Source organism: Nyctereutes procyonoides, unplaced genomic scaffold (assembly GCF_905146905.1).
Source record: "Nyctereutes procyonoides isolate TBG_1078 unplaced genomic scaffold, NYPRO_anot_genome, whole genome shotgun sequence".
Lineage (NCBI taxonomy): Eukaryota > Metazoa > Chordata > Mammalia > Carnivora > Canidae > Nyctereutes > Nyctereutes procyonoides.
In genome coordinates this window covers 48,126,445-48,150,354 of record NW_026575131.1, presented here as the reverse complement: position 1 = coordinate 48,150,354, position 23,910 = coordinate 48,126,445, and the positions used below count along the sequence as shown (strand labels likewise).

At 41.2% G+C, this 23,910-nt stretch overlaps 1 protein-coding gene across 1 annotated transcript in view; it reads right to left on the bottom strand.

The window, feature by feature from the left end:
• Positions 1–23,910, bottom strand: part of ADGRE3 (adhesion G protein-coupled receptor E3) — a 41,522-nt gene that overhangs the window by 6,638 nt on the left and 10,974 nt on the right. The window contains exons 4-10 of the mRNA XM_055344090.1: positions 22,378–22,533; positions 21,111–21,181; positions 16,832–17,018; positions 14,016–14,132; positions 7,817–8,001; positions 5,129–5,296; positions 190–387 (exon numbers count right to left, since the gene is read on the bottom strand). Of these exons, the coding sequence (XP_055200065.1) occupies positions 190–387; positions 5,129–5,296; positions 7,817–8,001; positions 14,016–14,132; positions 16,832–17,018; positions 21,111–21,181; positions 22,378–22,533 (1,082 nt within the window). The remainder of the gene's footprint in view (positions 1–189; positions 388–5,128; positions 5,297–7,816; positions 8,002–14,015; positions 14,133–16,831; positions 17,019–21,110; positions 21,182–22,377; positions 22,534–23,910) is intronic.

Here is a 23,910-nt window from a genome sequence, read left to right as displayed (position 1 = left end):
GCTCATGTATATGGTTGAGTTGTCAGGGGAGGATTTGTCTTCTAGTTCGTTAGTCAATGTGGAATAGGCTACTCTTCAAAATAACCCTGGGACCCAAGATTATTTTATTAAGATATCAATGCAGCACAGTTCCATGAACTGAGCAGCCTCTGTGGCAGGGCTGGGGCTCCTTTGAGACCGTGTCAATACCTTGATCTTGGTCTTGTCAATGGCCGTGAGGAAGAGCAGGTGGGCCAGGAAGAGGCAGATTGAGAGCTGCAGGTGGAGGGAGGTGCTGGTGTTCTGGATTGCTTTGCACAGCAGGAAGGTGAGGGCTGCCAGGAGGAGACACAGCAGAGAGGTGCCCAGCCCCACATAGGTGATCACATCCAGCACAGGATCCTTCTCCTGGGACCCAGCAAAAAGGACATCATGGTCAGTTTCCAAGATTAATCCTCCCCCCCCCCTTGGAATGGGAGCTTCCCAAACACAGGCATGACTCCGCATGATAGAGAGTATAAGTGTCGGTCAGACTAAGTACTTTTTTCCCAGCTGTATTGAGGGATAACTAATATGCAAAATATTGCACATATTGAATACACACATTTTGATGTTTTTATTTTATTTATTTAGTTTTTAAAAAGATTTTATTTATTTATTCATGAGAGACACAGAGAGATAGAGGCAGAGACACAGGCAGAGGGAGAAGCAGGCTCCATGCAGGGAGCCCGATGCAGGACTCGATTCCGGTACTCCAGGATCATACCCTGGGCTGAAGGCAGACGCTCAACTGCTGAGCCACCCAGGCATCCCCATTTTGATGCTTTTAGACATAGGCACATATATATGATGCCATCATCACAATCAAAGTAATAAACATATCCATCACTTCTAAGATCTTGTGTCCTCTTGCTTTCTTTTATGAGATGTATTCTCTTAAGTTTTTAAGTGCACTATACTGTATTAACTATAGGCTTATGTTGTATGTCAGATTCACATTGAAATGAATGAATATGCTAGGCTAAGTCTTGCCACCAAGAAATGTAGGAAATCCTGTGTAGCAGAGGCTATTAACCTCTTCACACTCATTGGTACCTGTCCTTTGGCTGCTTTCTATGAAATCCAGGGACCCTACCTGAGAGTATTTCTCCTGTTTGGACATACCAGAAGGAGTCAATACCAGGATGTCAATGCTCCTTGAAAGCTGCCCTCAAGCAATAAAAGTTACAGCACTGATGGATAAATACCCCAACTCCCTCATCTTTATGTGGGAAGGGTCTGAAATGCATGTTCTAGGATATCTCCCAGAAGTACTCAATGGGATTGAATCTCAGTTGTCCATGGAGTAACTTTCTCTTTAACACATCCTTTACTGGATGCCTTCTTTTTTTCTATCTTATTTCCCTATTGTTCTACTCATGTGTCTTGGAGTTATCTCCCAGAGAAACTACTTGCCCTCAAATTTTTGTCTCAGAATCTGCTTGCAGGAGATCTCAAACTAAGACATCTGTATAATTCAGCTCTTGATGGCTCATCTCCTTAAAGACAGGAGCCAGGAATCTGATGAGCCACACAGACTTAGTAAGACCCATCAGTAGGAAATGACAGTTGCCATCTCTTACAATGATATGGGGATTTTCACTTGTTTCAATGTCACTTTATAGAACTTTTTAATCATTTACTTTTTTAAAAAATATTTTATTTACTTGAGAGAGAGAAAGCATATGAGAGAGAGAGAGAGAGAGAGAGCAAGCAGGGGGAGCAACAGACAGAGAGAGAAGCAGGCTCCTCATTGAGCAGGAAGCCTCATGTAGGGCTCGATCCCAGGACCCCGGGATTATGACCCGAGCCAAAGGCAGATGCTTAACCAATTGAGCCACCCAGGTACCTCATTCCTTTGCCTTTTTAACCTTAAAAAATTATGAAATAGAACACACATACAGAAAAGAGCATACACATACATGTATCACATGTTTAAAAATTATTAAATGGTTGGTGAGATCATTAGTCTGTAGAGATTATCCCAGAAGCTCTTTCTAATTGCAAAACACCTTCTCCTCCAGAGGTAACCATGATCCTTTTATGATAAGCAATTCCTGCTTATCTTTATAGTTTTACCACTTAAGTATGCAACCCCTGAGAATATGGTTTAGTTGTGTCTGTTTTTAAACTTTGTACAGGTGGAAATATACTCTGTTCCACACAGTCACTCAGAAACCCATGATAACAGAAGCTTCACCATCTGGTAGCTACACTCTGTGGAGTATGTTGCTTCTTTGTTATCCTGGAGGATCCCACATGGGATTTTCTTTTCTTTTCTTTTCTTTTTTTCTTTTCTTTTCTTTTTATTGTTTCAATTTTTCTTTTCTTTTAATTTTTTTTTATTGCGGTTCAATTTGCAAACATATGGCATAACACCCAGTGCTCATCCCATCAATTGCCCCCTCAGTGCCCGTCACCCAGTCACCCCCACCCCCCGCCCACCTCCCCTTCCACCACCCTTAGTTAGTTTCCCAGAGTTAGGAGTCTCTCATGTTCTGTCTCCCTTTCTGATATTTCCCAGTCATTTTTTCCTCCTTTTCCCTTTATTCCCTTTCACTATTTTTTTATATTTCCCAAATGAATGAGACCATATAATGTTTGTCCTTCTCCAATTGACTTTTTTCACTCAGCATAATACCCTCCAGGTCCCTCCAGGTCGAAGCAAATGGTGGGTATTTGCTGTTTCTAATGGCTGAGTAATATTCATTGTATACATAGACCACATCTTCTTTATCCATTCATCTTTCGATGGACACTGAGGCTCCTTCCACAGTTTGGCTATTGTGGACATCGCTGCTAGAAACATTGGGGTGCAGGTGTGTCTCATGGGATTTTCTATACTTCATCCCAGAAAAGCAACACTGCTTTTTTTTTTCTTTTCAAATTCTAGTTAGTTGACATTCAGTGCAATATTAATTTCTGGGGTAGAATTAAGTGATTCATTACTTACATATAACACCCAGTGCTCCTACTGGGGATTTACCCCAAAGATACAGATGCAGTGAAAAGCTGAGACACCTGCACCCCAATGTTTATAGCAGCCATGTCCACAATAGCCAAACTGTGGAAGGAGCCTTGGTGTCCATTGAAAGATGAATGGATAAAGAAGATGTGGTCTACATATACAATGGAATATTACTCAGCCATTAGAAAGGATAAATACTCACCGTTTGCTTCAGTGTGGATGGAACTGGAGGATATTATGCTGAGTGAAGTAAGTCAATTGGAGAAGGACAATCATATGGGTTCATTCATATGGGGAATATAAAAAATAGTGAAAGGGATCATAGGGGAAAGGAGAGAAAATGAGTGGGAAAAATTAGAGAGGGTGACAAAACATGAGACTCCTAACTCTGGGAAATGAACAAGGGGTAGTGGGGTGGGGTGGTGGGTGGGAGGATAGGGTGACTGGGTGATGGGCACTGAGGAGGGCACTTGATGGGATGAGCCCTGGGTGTTGTACTATGTGTTAGCAAATCAAACTCCAATAAAAAATATACATATAAAAATAATAAAAAATTTATCTAATAAAAACACCCAGTGCTCATCATAGCAAGTACCTTCCTTAATAACCATCAACCATCTAACCCATCTTCCACCCACATGTAGCATTGCTTTCAATAGCTCCCAGTGGGAAACAACTTAAATACACATTAACTGTAGAATAGATAAGTAAATTATAGTACAGCCATGCAAGAGAATATTATATGGCAATGAAAATAAATGGACAAAAGATATGCCCAACTCATAAATGTAATGATGAATGAATGAAGTGTTTTCTATTTTCAAACCCATTTTAACTTGCCTATACTGCCCTCCATAATAGGAGCGGTCAGAGATTTCCACCGGTGTTGTTTTGGGGGGTATTCCCTCTATCTTTGTGAGGAGGTGTGGGATTCAGGACTTCCTGTGAACTGTCACCCAGCCTGTGTTATTAGTGAGTCCTCTGACTCCACCTCAAGGATATGTGTCCAGTCTAACCTTCTTCCACCACCTTTACTCCTGACACCCAAATTCTGGCCACCATCATCTATCTCTCTGCAAGTCCACTTTTGCTGTGTCATGAACTATGGCCAACCTGGGAGCCAGAGGAAAGTTCTAGTGACATAAATATGCAGCATCTCTGATACAGACTCTCCATTGCCTTCCCACTGCAATTCGAATGAGATCAAAATTCCTGACCATGGCATTGCAGATCTGACACATTTTCCATGCTCCCATCTTTCCAACTGCATCTCCTTCCACTTGTCCATCATACACTTTGCTCTGGCCACACTTCTTCCTGGAACACACTAAATTTTTTGTCTTTTCAGGGCCTTTACACACATACATACCTCTTCTTGGGATGTTTTTCTTTGAGGACTTACCTCAAAGGACTTACCTAATGGCTTCCCCCACCCCCCATTGAGGTAAAATCCAAACAATATAAAATTAACCTTTTTAAAGTATACAATTCAGTGGCATTTGGTACATTCACAGTACTGTGCAACTACCACTTGTGTCTAACACCAAAACATCTTCATCACTCCAAATTACAATCCCATGTCCATTAAGCATTTACCCCATTTCTTCTACCTCCAGCCCCTGGCAAGCAGTAATCTACTTTCTGACTCTCTGGGTTTGCTTATTTTGACATTTCATATAAGTGGAATCATACAACGGGTAGCCCTTTGTGTCTGACTTCTTCTTCTCCTTTTTTTAAAAAAGATTTTTAATTTATTTATTCATAAGAGATGCACAGAGAGAGGCAGAGACATAGGCAGAGGGAGAAGCAGTCTTCTTGCAGGGAGCCCAATGTGGGACTTGATCCTAGGACCCTGGAATCATGACCTGAGCCAAAGGCAGACGCTCAACCACTGAGCTACCTAGGTGCTCCTGTGTCTGACTTATTTCATTCAGTGTGTTGTTTTCAAGGTTCACCTCTGTTGCAGCACTACTGACTCAATATTCAGATTGTAGCTCAAATGCTATCTTTCTATGTAAAGCAGCATGCTATCAGCACTCACTCACTCTGGTCACTTATGTTTTTTCCCCATTTTTAAAAGAGTACATATCTAGTAGGAGCTCATACTTAATTAGCTGGAGGAATTAAATGTATACATTGTACCTGTTTGGTTAAGGCCATGAGGACAGCAAAACTGGACAGGTGGGTGCAGTTGCATATGGTGTGACTTTCATTCGCTTGTATCAGGAAACAGCCATCTCTGGACCACTGGCTGTGCTCCCCTGTGCTTTTCCAGTACACACAGATGGCCTTTCTGCTACTGGTCTTCATCTGAAAGTAGAAGGGGCTTATTATGTTCTTCCTCAGGAGGGAAAACCCTTAGAGTGTCAGTCTACACTGGGGTGGCCATCAAAGAGACACACGGCTTAGAAGTGACTCAGATGATTTCTATTTTAAGTGAAGAGGATGGCTGCCTGCCAGGACACCTGCTCCCATAGTCCCAGCTCTGTTAGGGTACCATAAAACAAGATCATGGCTCTTTGGGAGCCAGAATTTTATAGGATGTCATTGGTTTCAGGGCTTTATCCCCCACTGTGGAAGTCAGACAAAAATAAAATAAAAAAATAAAAGAAGGTCTGTGACTCATACAGAGTTTTTTCCTAAACACTCTCTAAAGCAAATTTCCCTGATTTCTTCACACCAATTCTGTCCCTCACCCCTCACAACACAAAAACTGCTCATGCAAGGAAAGGGGAAGCTTAGGAAAGAAATGGAGAGAGAGAGAGAGAGGAAGAGAGAGAATAGAATTATCCTTCAACCTCTTCTTTTTGTCCTAAGGGTTTCCAGAGCAACACTTCATGGAGCCAAGGAGAGAAGTCAGACTCTCCTGTTGGAGGGCTGTATCTCCTCTGATAATCCACAAGACCATCTCCAGATTTCTTGCACCACTCCCAGTCCCCCATGCCATATATGAAAAGTTTCATACTTCAGTTTTATGCATCAAATAGAGAAAACCTACATTTCCCATTCCTCCCATTCTTATTTTCTTTAAACTTAAAAAATAATTTTATTTATTTTTCCCAGCTTTATTGAGATACAACTGACATATAAACTATGTAAGTGTAAGGTAGACAACACAAGTTTTTGACATATGCATATATTGCAAAACAATTAATACCCATCACCTCATGTAGTTACGGTTCTTATTTTGTGGCGAGTACTTAAAATCTACTCTCTTAGCAATTTTCAAGTATGCAATGTAGTATTGTCAACCAGAGCCACCATGCTGTACATTATATCCCTAGAACTTATTCTACTTGTGACTGGAAGTTTGTACCTTTGGTATCCTGCACTTATTTCTCCCATCCCTCACCCTTGGTAACCAAAAACACATTTTCTGTATCTGTGATTTTGGCTTTTTAAGATTCTACATATAAGTAAGACCATACAGTATCTCTTTCTCTGTCTTATTTTACTTAGCATAATGCCATCAAAATTCATCAATGTTGTTGCAAATGGCAGGATTTCTTTCAACTCTTGCTTTCATGAAAGAGCTGAAATGTGAGGGAACAGATTAATTTTATTATGTCTGTGTCTGGCTACTGACCCTCCTGCCTTTAAGAGTTTGGGCAGAGAAGGGGAAAGGGGAATGGATTAAAGAAAAATTTTTTTCCAATCAAGTTATGTAGTGTTAATAATTAATTCCAGGCTTTTGTGTAGGAATGAATATAATGTCTCAGTTCAAATTTCACAGGCATAAATTTGGAGGTAACTTCAACTAAAATAATCCCATGCACTAGAATTATGCTGCCCAAGAGAAATACCATGTGAATTACTTGTGTAATTTGAAATTTTCTGTTAGCCACATTAAAAAAACTAAATAAACAGTTCAAATTAATTTTAATAATATATTTTATTTAACCCCCTATATTCAAAACAGTATCTTTCAGTATGTCTATATATCAATATATGCAATCGATATAATAATTATTTTTAAAGAAGATTTTATTTTCTCAAAGATTTTATTTATTTGAGAGAAAGAGAGAGAGAAACAGAGCACGAGAGAGAGAGAGAAAGAGAGAGCAAGCAAGTGAGCAGGGGGGTAGGGGCATAAAGAGAAAGAGAAGCAGACTCCTTGCTGAACAGAGAACCTGATGTGGGGCTTGATCCCAGGACCCTGTGATCATGACCTGAGCTGAAGGCAGACGCTTAACTGACTGAACCAACTGGGCACCCAAAAAAGATTTTATTTTTTTTAAGTAATCTCTACACCCGACATGGGGCTCAAACCCACAACCCTGAGATCAAGAGATGTGTACCCAGGAGCCCCTTAAAAATTATTAATGAGATATTTTGCATGCTTTTTTTTTTCTTTCTTTCTTTCTTTTTTTTTTTTTTTTTTTAAAAGGGAAGACTTTCCTTTTTTTTTTTTTTAGATTTTTTATTTATTTATGATAGGCACACAGTGAGAGAGAGAGAGGCAGAGACATAGGCAGAGGGAGAAGCAGGCTCCAGGCACCGGGAGCCCGATGTGGGATTCGATCCCGGGTCTCCAGGATCACGCCCTGGGCCAAAGGCAGGCGCCAAACCGCTGCGCCACCCAGGGATCCCTGCTTTTTTTTTTCTTATGAGGGCTTCAAAATCTGGAAATATCAAGTCTAAATCCAGAAATACTAAGTCTTCAAAATCTCAATTCAGATACACCACGTTTCAAATGCTCAATTGCTACACGAGGTTCCTGGCTACGGCACTGGACAGCACAGTCCAGAGGCACTGACTGGGGAGCGTATACACTTTGTTCAGTCTATCTCCAAGAAAACTAAGCACGTTCAAGTGGCAGCTCTGACCCACCTTCATCTGCTGAAAACTCAGAATCACAGACTTGGAGAGCGATGTATTCCTTGGGGATCTAATAGCAGCACTCACTACCTGAGAGTTCAGGTAAACCTGCTCTTTCTCATTTGCCTCTTCAAAAAAGGTTTCGTTTGTGATGTTTCCAAGAGAAGAATAAGAAATAAAGGCAATTGCACTGGGACCTGAGAAAACAGAAAAATGGAGGTCTTTAATAGTGCCACCATTCTTCCCCACACCTACCATCCTCACACACCTATACATACACACAGGTATATATGGATGTGCATATTCACCTATGTGAGGGTCAATTTATTATTATTATTATTTTTTAAAGACTTTATTTATCTATTCATTGAGACAGAGAGAGGCAGAGACACAGGCAGAGAGAGAAGCAGGCACCATGCAGAGAGCTTGACATGGGACTTGATCCAGGGTCTCCAGGATCACGCCCTGGGCTGCAGGCAGCACTAAACCGTTGGGCCACTGGGGCTGCCAGTGAGGGTCAAATTAAATAGAGATTCTCACTGTCTCTCCCTTTCTCATTTCTGAGACACACATTGTGTTTGTGGCCTTGAACCCTTTTTTCATATTGAATGGGATAAAACTTGGGGTAAGAGGAGAACTGGACAAACCAAGAGAGGTTAAGCTGATTTGCATAAGAAAGAACATGACTGTAGCCTTAGGAGAAAATGCTGTAAAGTCAAATGGGAGAAGGGCCAAGAAGAGGCAGATGGAATTTTCAGGGGGGAGGAGAGGAAGGTCAGTGGTGAAGAGGAAGCTTAGGGAGTTAGGTAAGTCTTCCATGATGTCATTCCACTTCCTCTGCTGCCTCCTGAAGAGACTTCCGGAAAGGCAGACTTATTTTTCAAGACTTTTAGAAGTGGTTTTGCATTCCTTTCAGATGAAGCATAATGTTGAGACTGGACTCAAGGAAATCCATTAACAGGTTACATGTATGTCTATCTCTTTGTATGTATTATGAATGTAATCATCTCCTCCCATATGTTATTTTTTTTTAATTTTTATTTATTTATGATAGTCACAGAGAGAGAGAGAGAGGCAGAGACATAGGCAGAGGGAGAAGCAGGCTCCATGCACCAGGAGCCCGATGTGGGATTCGATCCCAGGTCTCCAGGATCACGCCCTGGGCCAAAGGCAGGCGCCAAACCACTGCGCCACCCAGGGATCCCTCCTCCCATATGTTATATACATAAACTAGATCTAGAAATAAATAATGTATATAGAAATCATAATATGCTAATACTTCTATCTATTTATTTATTCAACTTTTTTTTTTTTTTTTTTTTTTTTATGGAATGCCTGCTCTGGTCCAGACACTATTCTGGGTGTACAGTGAGGGACAAAGAAGCCATTTCTGCTCTTATAGATCTTACTTTCTGATGCAGGAGAGAGACAAACAAATATAAATAAATCAGCAAAAGTATATGTCAGAGAACAATCAGTCCTAGGGAGAAAATTAAGTGAGGTTAGGGGACAGAGGGACTTGTCGGATGCTATTTCAGACAGATTTCAGATAGCAGAGCGAAGGGAGGGAGGGCCATGTGGGTATCCAACAGAAGAGTGCTCTACTCTAGGTAGATCTGAAATAACAGGGACAAAGTTCCAGAGACATGAATGTGCCCAGCTGGTTTAGGGAACAGGGAGGAGGCTAGTGTGGCTGAAGGGTGGTATGTGTGTGTGTGTGTGTGTGTGTGTGTGTGTGCGCACACGCCAGAGTGAGAAGAGGTGAGGGCCGGGATGTGATGGGGGCAGATCCTGCAGGGCCTTATAGCCTTGAGGAGGACTTTTGCAAGTGGAAAGCCATTGAAAGATGTCAAGCAAAGGAATGCTGTAATTTAACATACTTTATCATTATTTTTATTTAGGGGAGTGGGCAGAAGGAAGGGGAGAGAGAATCTTAAGCAGGCTCCACACCCAGCTCAGAGCCCAAAACAAGGCTCTATCTCACAATCCTGAGATCCTGATCTGGGCTGAAATCAAGAGTTGGACGCTCAACTAACTGAGCCACCCAGGCTGTCCCAGGTCAACATACTTCAATAGACTAAAATATATGCATATGGGATATATTTATATCATGTATTTATAATTTTATCATATATTAGAAGAACATTAACATGATATATATCAGTAGGATATTGTTATATGCCAAATTGTATCCCCCCCAAATCAAGTTGAAGTCCTAACTCACAGAACTTGAGAATGTGACTGTGTTTGAAGACAGGGCCTTTAATAGGGCCAGAGGAGAAAGGGCCTGACTGTGTTGCTATGATGGAAGTGGGCAGTCCTGGGAGGCCTCATGAAGGAGGTGAAAGTTGACCTGCATTGAAGAGTAAAGAAGAGGGATGCCTGGTTGGCTCAGTGGTTTAGCAAGTGCTAAACCACCTGCCTTCAGCCCAGGGCATGATCCTGGAGACCTGGGATCGAGTCCCACATCAGACTCCCTGTCTGGAGCCTGTTTCTCCCTCTGCCTGTGTCTCTGACTCTTTCTCTCTGTGTCTCTCATGAATAAATAAATTAAATAAATAAATAAAATCTTGAAAAAAAAAAGAGTAAAGAAGAAATGTGGACACATGAAGAGAGACCAGCGATGTGTACCTGTCCCATGTGAAGACACAGGGAGAAGATGGCCATCTGCCAAGGAGAGAGACCTTGGAAGAAACCAACTCTACCAATGCCTTGATCTCAAGCTTCTAGCCTCCAGAAATATGTATATTTGTAGTTAGTTTGAATATGTGGGTTATAGGGCTATAGTATGGGTTATTGGATTATAAGATGTTATGACCATATTCTCGCATCAATAAGTTTTCTTTGTTCTTTGTAGCTGCCAACAAGTCCACACTACAGAGGCCATATATGTGAAGCAGTTAGGATTGTAGGGACAGGAAATAGGTTAATAGGTTTCTAGATTAAAATCCCAGTTTTATCACTGTCTAGCCTATGCAGCCCATCCTATTGGAATAAATTCCTCGGTAGGTTTCTCTAATCAGGCTTCTGTCTTGTCTGGTCTGATGGATCAGAAGCAATTCATTTCTGTTTCTCCAAGTTAATGACAGTTTCCATTTGTCAAAATGAAACAGTGGTGAGTGGTTGGAAAAGATGGGCAGGTGATATGTCCATCTGCTCTCGTACTTAGAAATAGCTTATTTCTGGGCTGAAGTATTCTGGCTAAGAGCAAAATCACAAGCAAAAAAGAGAAGAGTGGCTGTAGGTGTCCACAGTCAACCTCCATGACCTGGGTTTTGTTCTCTGAGATGTTTTACAGGGAGGAGGTGTCATGGGTTATATGGATTTTATGTCATGGGTTAATATCTTGGGTTACCTAGGACAGTCTTGGTTCACCTCTGGTGGGTGTCTGGGTACAATTCGATAGCACTTCCTTTCAGTCTTAAAGTTGTTACTGTTTGAAGGTCAATTATAAGGGTGCTCTACATGAACAGTTCTTAACTGGAGGTGGGTGGGTGGGGGGCTCCATTCTGCCCCCTCTGGGGACACTGGGCAATATCTGGAGGCATTTTTGGTTGTCACATTGAGTGTGCACTTCTGGTGTCTAGAGAATAAGGGCCAGGGATGCTGCTCAACATCCTACATAGCACAGGATGGCCCACACGACAAAGAAGGATCCTGCCCTAGATAGGATGTGAATGATAGAGAAACATCCCTCTTTGAGTTTGTCACACCTTGGTCGATGGATTCCTTTCTTTCATTAGGAATGTTGAGACCTCCACCTAAATGTGAATTTAATTCAGTGAATCTTCATCACTGTTCTGTAGGTAATGAACCCATAATGGTGACTCTAGAGAGACATAATTCATGATTGCCATCCTTATGGGGATTCCAGCATGGTGGGGGAGACAAGGTATGGCAATCAAGACAATGCAACACGTTAGATCCAGGATAATGTAGGTTCAAGGGCCTGGGGGAGTGTAGAGGAGGGAAGGCCTGACTCTGGTGCTATGGTAGGAGTGAGCAGTCCTGGGAGGAGGTGAAGGCTGAACCATGTTGAAGAGTAATAGTTCACCCAATGGCGTGGTGGTTGGCATTCCTAGCAGAGGAACAGCCAATGCAAATGATTGGAAGTGAGACTATAGGGCCCATGGTGGGGGAGGGTAAATAGTCCTTCACTGGGCACTTCTGTGCCAGGTGCCTCTTCAGGCACATGTAATCACATTATGATGTCTGTAACTTTCTTAAAACAAGTCAGCATAGGCAGTTCGTATGGGTTGAGTCGTGTCCTCTCTGAACTCATATGTGAAATCCTAATCCCCAGTAGCCCCAGAATGTGACTGAAGAGCAAGCCAGGCTGTGGATGTGTTTTGTTTGGCCCACAATGTGAAGTCTTGCACACTCTCTACAAGTTGTGAGTTTCAGAAAAAACTTTTGGTAAGAAGGCAAGTGTGAACTTGTGTGGTTGGAGGTTGGCTTCCATCCTCCACCTGGCCCATTCTCAAATGAGGCAAGTTCAAGTTCTTATCTTCTTGGGGGAGGAGAGGAAGTGATAGGAACTAATTGTTTCATGACACTTCCTCAGTTCAGCACGTGTTTAGTTGTCCACATTCTGTTGCCTTTACTCAGGGACTTTCACTGATGGTATAGATCTGCTGTATCCCACGTTTACAGGATTGGATTCTAAGACCTCATTTATCATGCCTTAATAGTTATAACAATATGGCAGCTATCGTAAGACCAAATTTTAAAACGGAAGGTATTCACGCAAACAACTAAATTTTTGGTTTCTTTTGAAAAATCAGAAAGTCTGGCAACAGTGGAACAATTGATAGTAACAATCCATTCCTTTGAACACAGGCTGTAGCAAATGTTGTATGCACCCTGACTTTATTCCTTTGGCACTCTTGTGTTCCTTATATGCTGATGGATTCTACTGCAAGCAACTGCAACTCTCTGCCTAGGAGCATTCCTGGGAGCAGTAAATGTGTTGGATTTGTACACAAGGCAGAGTGGCAGGGCCTGGGAATTAACCCCTGTAGAAGGGCCCTCAACCACTGATGGGTCAGAGAAGCTCTCTCTCCTTGAATGGGAGACCTCAGCAGACTGAATCACAGTTACCACCAGCAGTGACCTGCTCACTACCATAATAATATCTGTATTGGCTCTCCTCTCTTTTCTGTTTCATTTCCTCTCTTCTCTACTGGAATGGTTGCTTTTATGTGTCAATGTGGTTAGGTCATGCTATTCAGATATTGGGTCAAACATGAGTCTGGGTGTTGCTGTAAAGGAATTTTTTAGATAAGAAGAACATTTAAATCAATGGCTTTGAGTAAAACAGATTACTCTCCATTACACCCACTCTCCACGTGGGTTGGCCTCCTCCAATCACTTGAAGGCCTCATGAAAAAGGCTGAGTTCTCCCAAATAAAAGCGAATTCTGCCTCTAGCCTGTCTTTGATCTGCAGCTACAACATCAACTCTTCCTTGGGTCTCCAGCCTACTGGCTAGATTTTAGACTTACTACCTTCCACAAACACAGGAGCTAATTTCTTTCTTTCCTTTTTTTTTAAGATCTTTAATTTATCCATTTGAGAGAGAGAGAGAGAGAGAGAGAGAGAGACAGATAGACAGCACAAGCAGGGGGAGAGACAGAGGGAGAGGGAGAAGCAGACTCCCCACTGAGTTTGGAGCCTGATGTGGGGCTCGATTCCAGGACCCAGAGATCATGACCTGAGCTGAAGGCAGATGCTTAACCATCTGAGTGTCCCTGCAGGAGCTAATTTCTTTCTTTCTTTCTTTTTTTTTTTTTTTTTTTGCAGGAGCTAGTTTATTAAAGTCTCCATCTCTGTTTCTCTTTCTCTCCATCCTCCACCCCCCACACCAGATTGATTTCTGTTTCTCTGGAGAAGTCTGACAGATACACCTACAGATGCTTCCTGGAATTACCTCCCAAATAAACTTACACTTCTCTCAGGGACTGCATTTCCATGAACCCCAACGAGACCTGGACAGAACAGCCCCCAAATTGGAAAGAAGTATCTTCCATGCTGAAGACTAGAAAGCCTCCACTTTGGGGAGTTTTTTTTCCCTAAGGAAAAGACTCAGTTGACACAGTCTTAGGATAACAAACTCATTAGGAAGGAGCTTGTTGGGGACTCTCATTATCAGTATCAATGTATGATACTGATCTATGTGTCTTAGAGGTTCTGAATAGAGCCACCATGTGTACCTTGCATGTTTTCCTGTACGATGTCATCACAGTGGATATCCACTGAGTTCATGTGGGTGTTCAAGCTGAAGATCTGTTCTTCAGAGCAATTGTCTGTAACAACTCGAGTTTCGATAGCTGGTGAGAAAGGCAACAGGCAAGTCTACCTTTAATATAAGCTTTAAAAACATGTATAGCAACATAAACAAGTTACGTTTACTGAATGTCTAGGATGTGCCAGGCACTGTACATTGTCTTATAACCCAGAAAGGGACCCTTATCCAAACGAGGAAACTGAAATTCAGAAATTAAGTAAAACCTTAACTCCTGGAATACAAGTTCTTAACTAACATTCTTTAGTAACCATCTTTGTTTTTTTAAAAAAAGATTTTATTTATTTATTTATCTAGAGAGAGAGCATGAGCAGGTGGAGGGGCAGAGGGAGAGGGAGATAACCTTAAGCAGGTCCCAAGCTCAGCGTGGAACTTGATGTGGGGCTTGATCTCACAAGCCTGAGATCATGACCTGAGCTGAAATCAAGAATTGTAGGCCCAACTGACTGAGCCACTCTGGCGCCCCCTCTAGCAACCATCTTTCTGGCAACAACTATGTTTCTAGAAATTTATTCTCAGAAAATAATCATGGGCGGGAGGATAGATTTAGCTACAAGGAAGTTCACAACAGCATAGATGATAGTGTGAAAAATAGGAAATGACCTAAATGTTCAACAGGAGGAATTGATTCAATAATTGATGGCTTGTCTCTATAATGGGGAACCATGCTTCCATGAAAATGAAGTCACAGGGGAATTGCCATCAAGAAACAAACTAATGAAAATATTTAACTTAAATATTAGCAGATGGCCAGAGGCTGGCTCTGGGTTTGAAATTGTTGAAACTAGGTGACGGGTACAGTCGGGTTCCTCCTGTGTCTCCCCGTTCACAGATGAGGGGAATGAAACCCAGTGAAATGAAGGCACTGGTCTCCCCCATCAGTTGGGACCTGGCCAAGTCAGGAATGCTGAGAGCTATTGTAATCTGAAGAATAGCTTAATTTTGAATGAAATGAATGCATGAATAAAATGAATGAATGAATAAATTAATGAATGAGTCTCAATTCCAGTTTCCTAAGAAGGTTAGGCACTAGATTTTGTTTTATATTTAAAAAGTTATTATTTTTATAGAGCATAAACTGTCTTATCTTGCAAATTGGTAAAACAAAATGGTTAGTTAGTCATACATAAATCCTTAGATATCTTCGGGCAGAATAAAACACAGCAAACGGTATTTCTGGAAGCGAATATGGTGATGTGTATCAGAGTCTATATAAAATGTGTCTTTTCTCCTTGACCTAACAATTCTTATTCTATGAATTTATCCTAAGAAAATACCAAACAAATATGCACGACAGATCTTCAATGGTCTTTTTTCACAGGGTTTGGCAAAACCCCACATTTCCCAGAATAGGGAATAAATACAATGTAAATAAATTATATACAATGCAATTTGATAAACCATTGAAGACAATAATGTAGGTAACGAGGATATATATAATTTGCATGGAAAGATGTTAGTGATGTAATGAGTGAAAACCGTATGTTACAATGTCACATACACAGCAAATATGCATCTTCCTCAGACATGCACCTATGTGGTTATAAGATTGGAAGACAGCAGATTTGGCTAGTCTAAACTTAGTTTTGTTTATATGTTTTTTTCCTATTTAAAAAAAATTTAATACTTGGCTTTGCTATGATATTTTATTTATTTTTATTTTTTTAAAAAGATTTTGTTTATTTATTCATAGAGACATAGAGAGAGAGAAGCAGAGACACAGACAGAGGGAGAAGCAGGCCCCATGCAGGGAGCCCGATGTGGGACTCGATCCCGGGTCTCCAGGATCACACCCCAGGCTGCAGGCAGCACCAAACCGCTGCACCTATGTATTCTTATTTTTTAAAATAGAGAAATGATTACTACGGTCAAGTTATTTAACATATCATCTCCTCAGGTGGCTACATTACGAATATGTATGACAAGTATGATGAAAGTATTTTTATTTAAAAGATATGTAGTGGGCAGCTTGGGTGCCTCAGCGGTTTGGCGCCTGCCTTTGGTCGGTTTGGCGTGATCCTGGGGACCTGGGATCGAGTCCCACATCGGGCTCCCTGCATGGAGCCTGCTTCTCCCTCTGCCTGTGTCTCTGCCTCTCTCGCTGAGTTGCTCATGAATAAATAAATAAAATCTTAAAAAAATGTGTAGTAAGATATTCCTTCTGGGATGGAACAAGTAGCATCATTATGACATGTGCCCGTAGGTATTAGGCACTGGATTAAAAAAAAAAAAAAACCAAGACTACTTTTAAGCAAAAATCCCAGACTCAGGATTGGATACCATTGGCAATCTTCTCTCTCTCTTTCTCTTCTTTCTCTTTCTCTTTTTCTTTCTCTTTCTCTTTTTTTTTCTCTTTCACAGCTCTACAGAGGTGTGATGAATGTGCAATAAATTGCACATAATACAGTGTACAATTTGATGAGCCTTACTGAACATATATACCCATATATATAGTATATACCTGTGAAACCAACACCATAATCAAGGTACTGAACATGTCTCTCATTCCCAGCAGTCTCCTCAAATTTTCTCATGCTTTTTTACTCCTGCTTCCCTACTCCCTCCACCACACCCTCCAGCCCCTGGGGCATCATAGATTACCTTGCATTTTCTAGAAGTCTATATAAGTGGACTCAAACAGGACATTTATTTTTCTAATTGTGTAACCCAGATTCCAGCTTGTAACTAGCCCCCTGTGTGTATCAGGCCATATCCTCTTCTTACCCATAATACTGTTGTGGATTTTCTGGATTTTTTGCTCCGGGAATTTCAAGGCAATTTGTAGAGCCTCAGATTCCATATCTTGGAGAACAGTCGTGGCCCAAGATGCGACTTCTCCCTTCTCTCCCATTCCCGGTAGAGTGGTGTAATTAGTGAGAAATGACTTGAATGTCTCAACAACACGTTGCAGCTTTGAAGATACAAAGAATAAGAAAAAAAAAATCCAATCTGATTAATCCCACACCCTGAGGGAAAGTAGAAAGCATGAGAATGCAGCTTCTGGAGCCAGAGGACCCAGTTTCAATCCTGACTCCACCACCGACTGGCTGTGTGAACTTGGAAAAATCACTCAATGTTCTGTGCCTCGGTTTCCCCATGTTAGGATGGGGACAATAAAAGAATATCATAGGTTTTTTTGGAAGATTAAATGAATTAAGAGATGCTACCTTTTTAGAACAGTGTCTGTGCCAGGTAAGCACCAGATGAGAGTTAGTTATTATGAACATCTTTTACCAACAGAGGAGTGGTAAGGTTGCCAGAAATGAACCAGTGTTTCTCCATTAGGGTAATTTTGAGCCTCCAGGGACATTTGGTAATGTCTGGAGACATTTGGATTGTCACTACTGAGGCGATGCTACTGGTATCTAGTGGGTGGGGGCCAGGGGTTGCTGCTCAATACCGTATAATCCACAGGACAGCCCTCTTCCCAGGAAAGTGACCCAGGCTAAGATATCAATGGTGCCAAAGCTGAGAAAATGTGAAGTAGAGTTATAGCTCAAAAGGCATTCTAACTGGCCTTTTTTTTTTTTTAACAAATATTTTATTTATTTAAGAGAGAAAAAAAGGGAAAGCACAAGCAGGGAGATGGGGAGAGGGAGAGAGAAGCAAATTCCCCACTGAGCAGGGAGCCTGATGTGGGGCTCTATCCCAGGACCCTGGGTTCATGACCTGGCTGAAGACAGATGCTTAACCAACTGCACCACCCATGTGTCCCCTAACTGGCCTTTTAATTTTAATTTTATTCTTTAAAAAGATTTTTATTATATTTGTGAGAGACACAGAGAGAAGGCAGAGACATAGGCAGAGGGAGAAGCAGGGTCCTTGCAGGGAGCCCGATATGGGACTCGATCCTAGAACTCTGGGATCACCCTGGGCCAAAGGCAGACGCTCAACCGCTGAGCCACCCAGGCATCCCACTAATTGGCCTTTTTAAATCAAGAAATTTATCTATGAAGTAAAGCAAAGAGATGAGCCACAGGGTGAGAAGAATGAAGAGCCAAGGTGAAGTTTTATAAATATAAGTGTAATAGAACTGTAATATAGGTGATTTGGAAGACAATTTTTATGTGAATCCCTGTATGTATCCTTGTACTTAAACAAGGACTGGCAGCATCAGCATCACCTGGCAGCCCATTTGGAATGCAGTCTCTTGGTGGGCTGAACCCAAATCTGTACTGTAACACATTCCCTAGGGGATTTGTGGGTACATACACCTCAGAGGTATTGCAGGTTTGGTTTCAGACCACCGCAATAAAGTAAGTATCATGGTAAAGCTATTCAAATAAAGTTTTTGGTTTCCCAGTATATATAAAAGTTTTGTTTACACTATACTGTAGTCTATTAAGTGTGCAACGGCATTCTATCTAAAAAATGTACAAAATTAAAAAAAAGATTTTATTTATTTATTCACGAGAGACACAGAGGCAGAGACACAGGCAGAGGGAGAAGCAGGCCTCATGCAGGGAGCCCGACGTGGGACTCGATCCCGGGTCTCCAGGATCATGCCCTGGGCTGAAGGCCGCGCTAAACCACTGAGCCACCAGGGCTGCCCAAAAATGTACAAATGTTATATCTCGTAGTGCTCATCACGACAAGTGCATTTCACCCATTAGCACCAGATGATGTGTGGGAGTGTTGAATCATTATATTGTACACCTAAAACTAATATAACACTATGTTAGCTAACGAATCAAAATAAAAACAGCCAATCAATCAATCAATCAATCAAAATAAACAATGTGTAAACCTTAAAAAATACGTTATTGCTAAAAATGCTAATCATCACCTGAGCTTTCAGTGAGTCATAATCATTGATCACAGATCACCGTAATTAATATAATAATAACGAAAAAGTTTGAAATACTGTGAGAATTCACAAAATGTGACACAGAGACATGAAGCAAGCAAAAGCTGTTGGAAAAATAGCACCAATTTGTTCCATGCAGGGTTCCCCAAAACTTCAACTGAAGGGACAAGGCCATTCTGCTAGACTCTAGGTTCTTAGAGACATGGGTCGTTCTCTGTTAACATTCAGAGTCAGTTTACAGGTGCTAAGTGATTACTACCTAATAGGCACTTTCTTTTTTTAAAACTTAATTTATTTAAATTCAATTAATTAAAATATAGTGTGTCATTAGTTTCAGAGGTAGAATTTAGTGATTCATCAGTTGCCTACAACACCCAGTGCTCATTACATCAAGTGCCCTCCTTAATGCCCATCACCCAGTTACCTCATCCCCCTCTTCCCTCCAGCAATCCTCAGTTTGTTTCCTATGATTAAGAGTCTCTTATTTGTCTCCCTCTCTGATTTCATCTTGTTCTATTTTCCTCTATGCTTCTCTGTCTAAACAGGCACTTTCTTGATCTGTCTGTTGTAACTGCCTACAATAACCATTCCTCTCCCCCTTCCTTTTACTGATTGAATGAATTCCTCAAATTTTATCTGGACCATGTTCCCCATATACAGACTACATTGTCATAGCTTCCCTTGCAGCTAGTTTTGGCCATTATACCTTCAACTTCTGGGTTGTTGCTTTAAGAGATCTCCAAGCAAATTATCACAATTTCATTAGCATATGATGGAGTGAGTAGATGTATCCCTTTTTCTCCACTCTCCCCTCTTCACCTTGTACTCCAGGCAAATTGCCCTGGACTCATTTCCTCTCTACCCACTGGTACAAAAGCCACATTGTGACAACCCAGTTTTGGCCATGGCATCGAGTACAAGATGCCAGGGGATGGTGGGGCAGCTGTTTGTGAAGAATGTGAGTACCCTTAATGACCCCATGAGCACAATCTTTTCACCAGCATGGACTGTTAACTCAGAAAGTAACAGAGATCCATCTTTTTCAAGCAGTTTGATATTTGGGTCTCTTTGTTGCAGCAGTTCGGCATACCTTTTTTTTTTAAATATTTATTTATTTATTTATTTATTTATTTATTTATTTATTTATTTATTTATTCATGATAGACATAGAGAGAGAGGCAGAGACACAGGCAGAGGGAGAAGCAGGCACCATGCAGGGAGCCCGACGTGGGACTCGATCCCGGGACTCCAGGACCGCGCCCTGGGCCAAAGGCAGGCGCTAAACCACTGAGCCACCCAGGGATCCCCTCAGCATAACTTTTTTAAAAAAATATTATTTATTCATGAGAGACACAGGCAGGGTGATGGGCACTGAAGGGGGCACTTGGCGGGATGAGCCCTGGGTGTTATGCTAAATGTTGGCAAATTGAACTCCAATAAAAAAATTAAAAAAAAAAGAGAGAGACAGGCAGAGAGAGAAGCAGGCTTCATGTGGGAGCCCAATGCGGGACTTCATCCTGGGACTCCAGGATCATGCCCTGAGCTGAAGGCAGATGCTCAACCGCTGAGCCACCCAGGTGTCCCTCAGCATAACTTGATATAGTTTCAGTCTTTCTTTCTTGGTCTGGGTTAGATCCTATCTGTAGGGGGCAATATACATACATGCAAACATCCATGTGGACATATGCTATCTCTACCATGAGATATTTAGCAATATACATATAGTGATAAATGTGATATATTTGTATACTTCACAGTTATACATAATATAAATTATACATAATTTATACATAATATAAATGATTTATAACATTGTACTACTGTATTATAATTGATTTATATTATAAATAAAACTATTTTTTTAAAAAATTATTTATTTATTCATGAGAGACAGAGAGAGAGAGGCAGAGACACAGAGGGAGAAGCAGGCTCCACACAGGGAGCCCACTGCGGGACTTGATCCTGGGTCTCCAGGGCCACACCCTGGGCTGAAGACAGGCACCAAATCACCAAGCCACCCGGGCTGCCCTATAAATAAAACTATTAAAGTATGTCACATACCATAACATGTAATATATAATATTAACAACATATCACACCTATATGATACATATATAATATACAATGTATAGTAGACATATAATATATAGTATCCACATCCACTTGCTAATTTTGGGATTTGTAAACATTAGTTACCTGGCTGGGTTCAGGGGCTGGGCTTCTGCTCACATTCTTCATGCCTTCGGTTGTTGTTGAGGAAGTGGTTTCTGCAAAAGACATCAAAGGAAGTTACTGCTGGAACTGAGAATAAAAGGGTGGAGAAGTGGACAGGAAGGTGCCTAACTTTGCATCTAGAAGGTCTGAACTCACACTTTTTTAAATTAAAAAAAATTTATTCATTAATTTTAAAATTCCAGTGTCATTAACATACAACATTATATTAGTTTCAGGTGTCCAATATAGTAATTTAACAATTCTGTACATTACATTTCTGCACATGAACATACATTTTCTGTACATGATCATCAGTGATCATCCGGATAAATGTACTCTTTATCTTCATCACCTATTCCATCCATTCCCCCCTGCTCTCAACCTCCCTTCTGGCAACTGCTGGTTTGTTCTCTATGAGTCTGGATCTTGTTTGTTCCCTTTTTTTCTTTTGAACTAACATTCTTGTTCACTGGTAAGGCTGTGCTCTTTTGAGCGTCTCCCAGCTGTATCTCCATATTTCTTGTGCATAGATTTCCCTGTCTATATGGTTTCCATGAAAGTGCTAGTGCTTATACAAGATGGTGCTTCTTGGACACAAATCCAAGGGTGGGCACATAACTCAAACTGTACTAAACACATAGCTCAAACTGGACTAATTGGTACATTTCCAAAGAATTTACAATTAAGTCCAAAAGAGAGTCAGTTGATCTCTCTTTGGGTGATTGAGTCACTAACAATGGTAAAATTTGGACGTGTTGGTGGCCATATTTCCTGTCCTGTGGACTAAGAAGGCAGAGAAGGCCAGTTTGCACTGAAAAAGAAGAAAGGAGTAGACCCAAGGAGCTTCAGATACTAGGGTGTCTTGATAGTGTGGAGTCCCCATTTCAGTTCATTTAGGAAGCTCAGCTGTATTCTTGTTCTTGAGTTCCAAGACATATCCACGCATTCTTATCATAAACTCATCTTTTCTGCTTAAGTTATCCCGAGTTAGCTCTTCTTTGCAATTCAAAGAATCCTGTCTCAGTTGGTGCCTTGTCATCCCCATTTCCAAAGTCCTCTTGTCTTGTCCTTCTTTCCCTTTTTCTCCTCTTTCCATCATCCATTTACTTCCAGAAAGTGGAAACACATACTAGCCTCACCTCATACATAAGTGTGAATGCACACGCGCGCGCACCCCCCCCCCTTTTCTGGCATTAGACTCAATGAAAATTAAGAAAGGAGACAGACAAGAAGACAAGAATTTCCTTACTTTGGCAAGTGTTTTCATTGGAATTCTGGAATTGTGTGTCCCCAGAGAGGAGTTTGTATCCAGGATTACAGAGACAGTGGAAACCTCCGTCGACATTCTGACATACAGCATTTGTTCCACAATATATATTAATGGGTGGCTTACATTCATCAATATCTGGAACACAGAAGAAGAATTTGGCCATTAATTGGACAAAGATTTATGGAACATCTGATATGTGCCAGAGGCTATACCCTTTCTACTCAATCTGTCCTGGTTTTCCAGGACAACTCAGTTAAGGTAGTGGGTTGTCTTTGTTTTTCCCTTTCCTCATTGACTTTGGTTGGATTCTCTGAGAAGCAGACATTGAGACATGAATTCATGTTCAGGTACCTTATGTAGGAGGTGATCTTAGAAAACACTGGAAAGGAAGTGGTGAAATGAGACAGGGAAAGCCAGATAGAGAGTAAAGAGAGAAGTTTCCATTGTGGCAATTGGGACTTGATTCCCCTGGGACCCTCTGGGAGACAGAGGAGGGCACAGGCTGCAGAGTGACTCCTCAAGGGGTGAGGGGGCTAGGGTATTTACCTGTCAAATTTTTTTCTTCTAAGTTTTTATTTAAATTGTAGTTAGTTAATATATAGTGTAATATCAGTTTTGGGAGTAGAATTTAGTGATTCATCACTTATATACAACACTCAGTGCTCATTACAACAAATGTCCTCCTTAATCCCCATCACCCATCTAGGCCATCCTCCACCCACATCCCCTCCAGCAACCCTCAGTTTGTTCTCTATAGTTAAGAGTCTCTTATGGCTTGTCTCTTTTTTTCTCCCTTTCCCTATGTTCATCTGTTTCATTTTTAAAATTCCATATATGAGTGAAATCATATGGTGTTTGTCTTTCTCTGACTGACTTATTTTGCTTAGCATAATATACTCTAGGTCCATATACATCATTGTAAATGGCAAGATTTCATTTTTTTAAAGATTTTTTTATTTATTTACTCATGAGAGACAGAGAGAGAGAGAGAGAGGCAGAGATATAGGCAGAGGCAGAGGCAGACTCCATGCAGGGAGCCTGATGTGGGACTCGATCTTGGGACTCCGGGATCATGCCCTAAGCCAAAGGCAGATGCTCAACCAATGAGCCACCCACGCATCCCAAGATTTCATTCTTTTTGATAGCTGAGTTATACTCCATTATCTCTCTCTCTCTAAACACATCTTTTTAAAAAGACTTCATTTATTTATTTGACAGAGAGAGAGAACACAAGCAGGGGGAGTGGGTTAGGGAGAAGCAGTTTCCTTGATGAGCAGGGAACCTGAAGCAGGACTTGATCCCAAGACCCTGGGACCATGACCTGAGCTGAAGGTAGATGCTTAACCGACTGAGCCACCCAGCGCCCCTAAACACATCTTTATCCGTTCACAGTCGATGGACGTTTGGGCTCTTTCCATAATTTGGCTATTGTTGATAATGCTTTTATCTGCCAAATCTTATCATTTATCAGCAGAGAAGTGTTTGCAGGGATAGTTACTGGTACTTCCACCT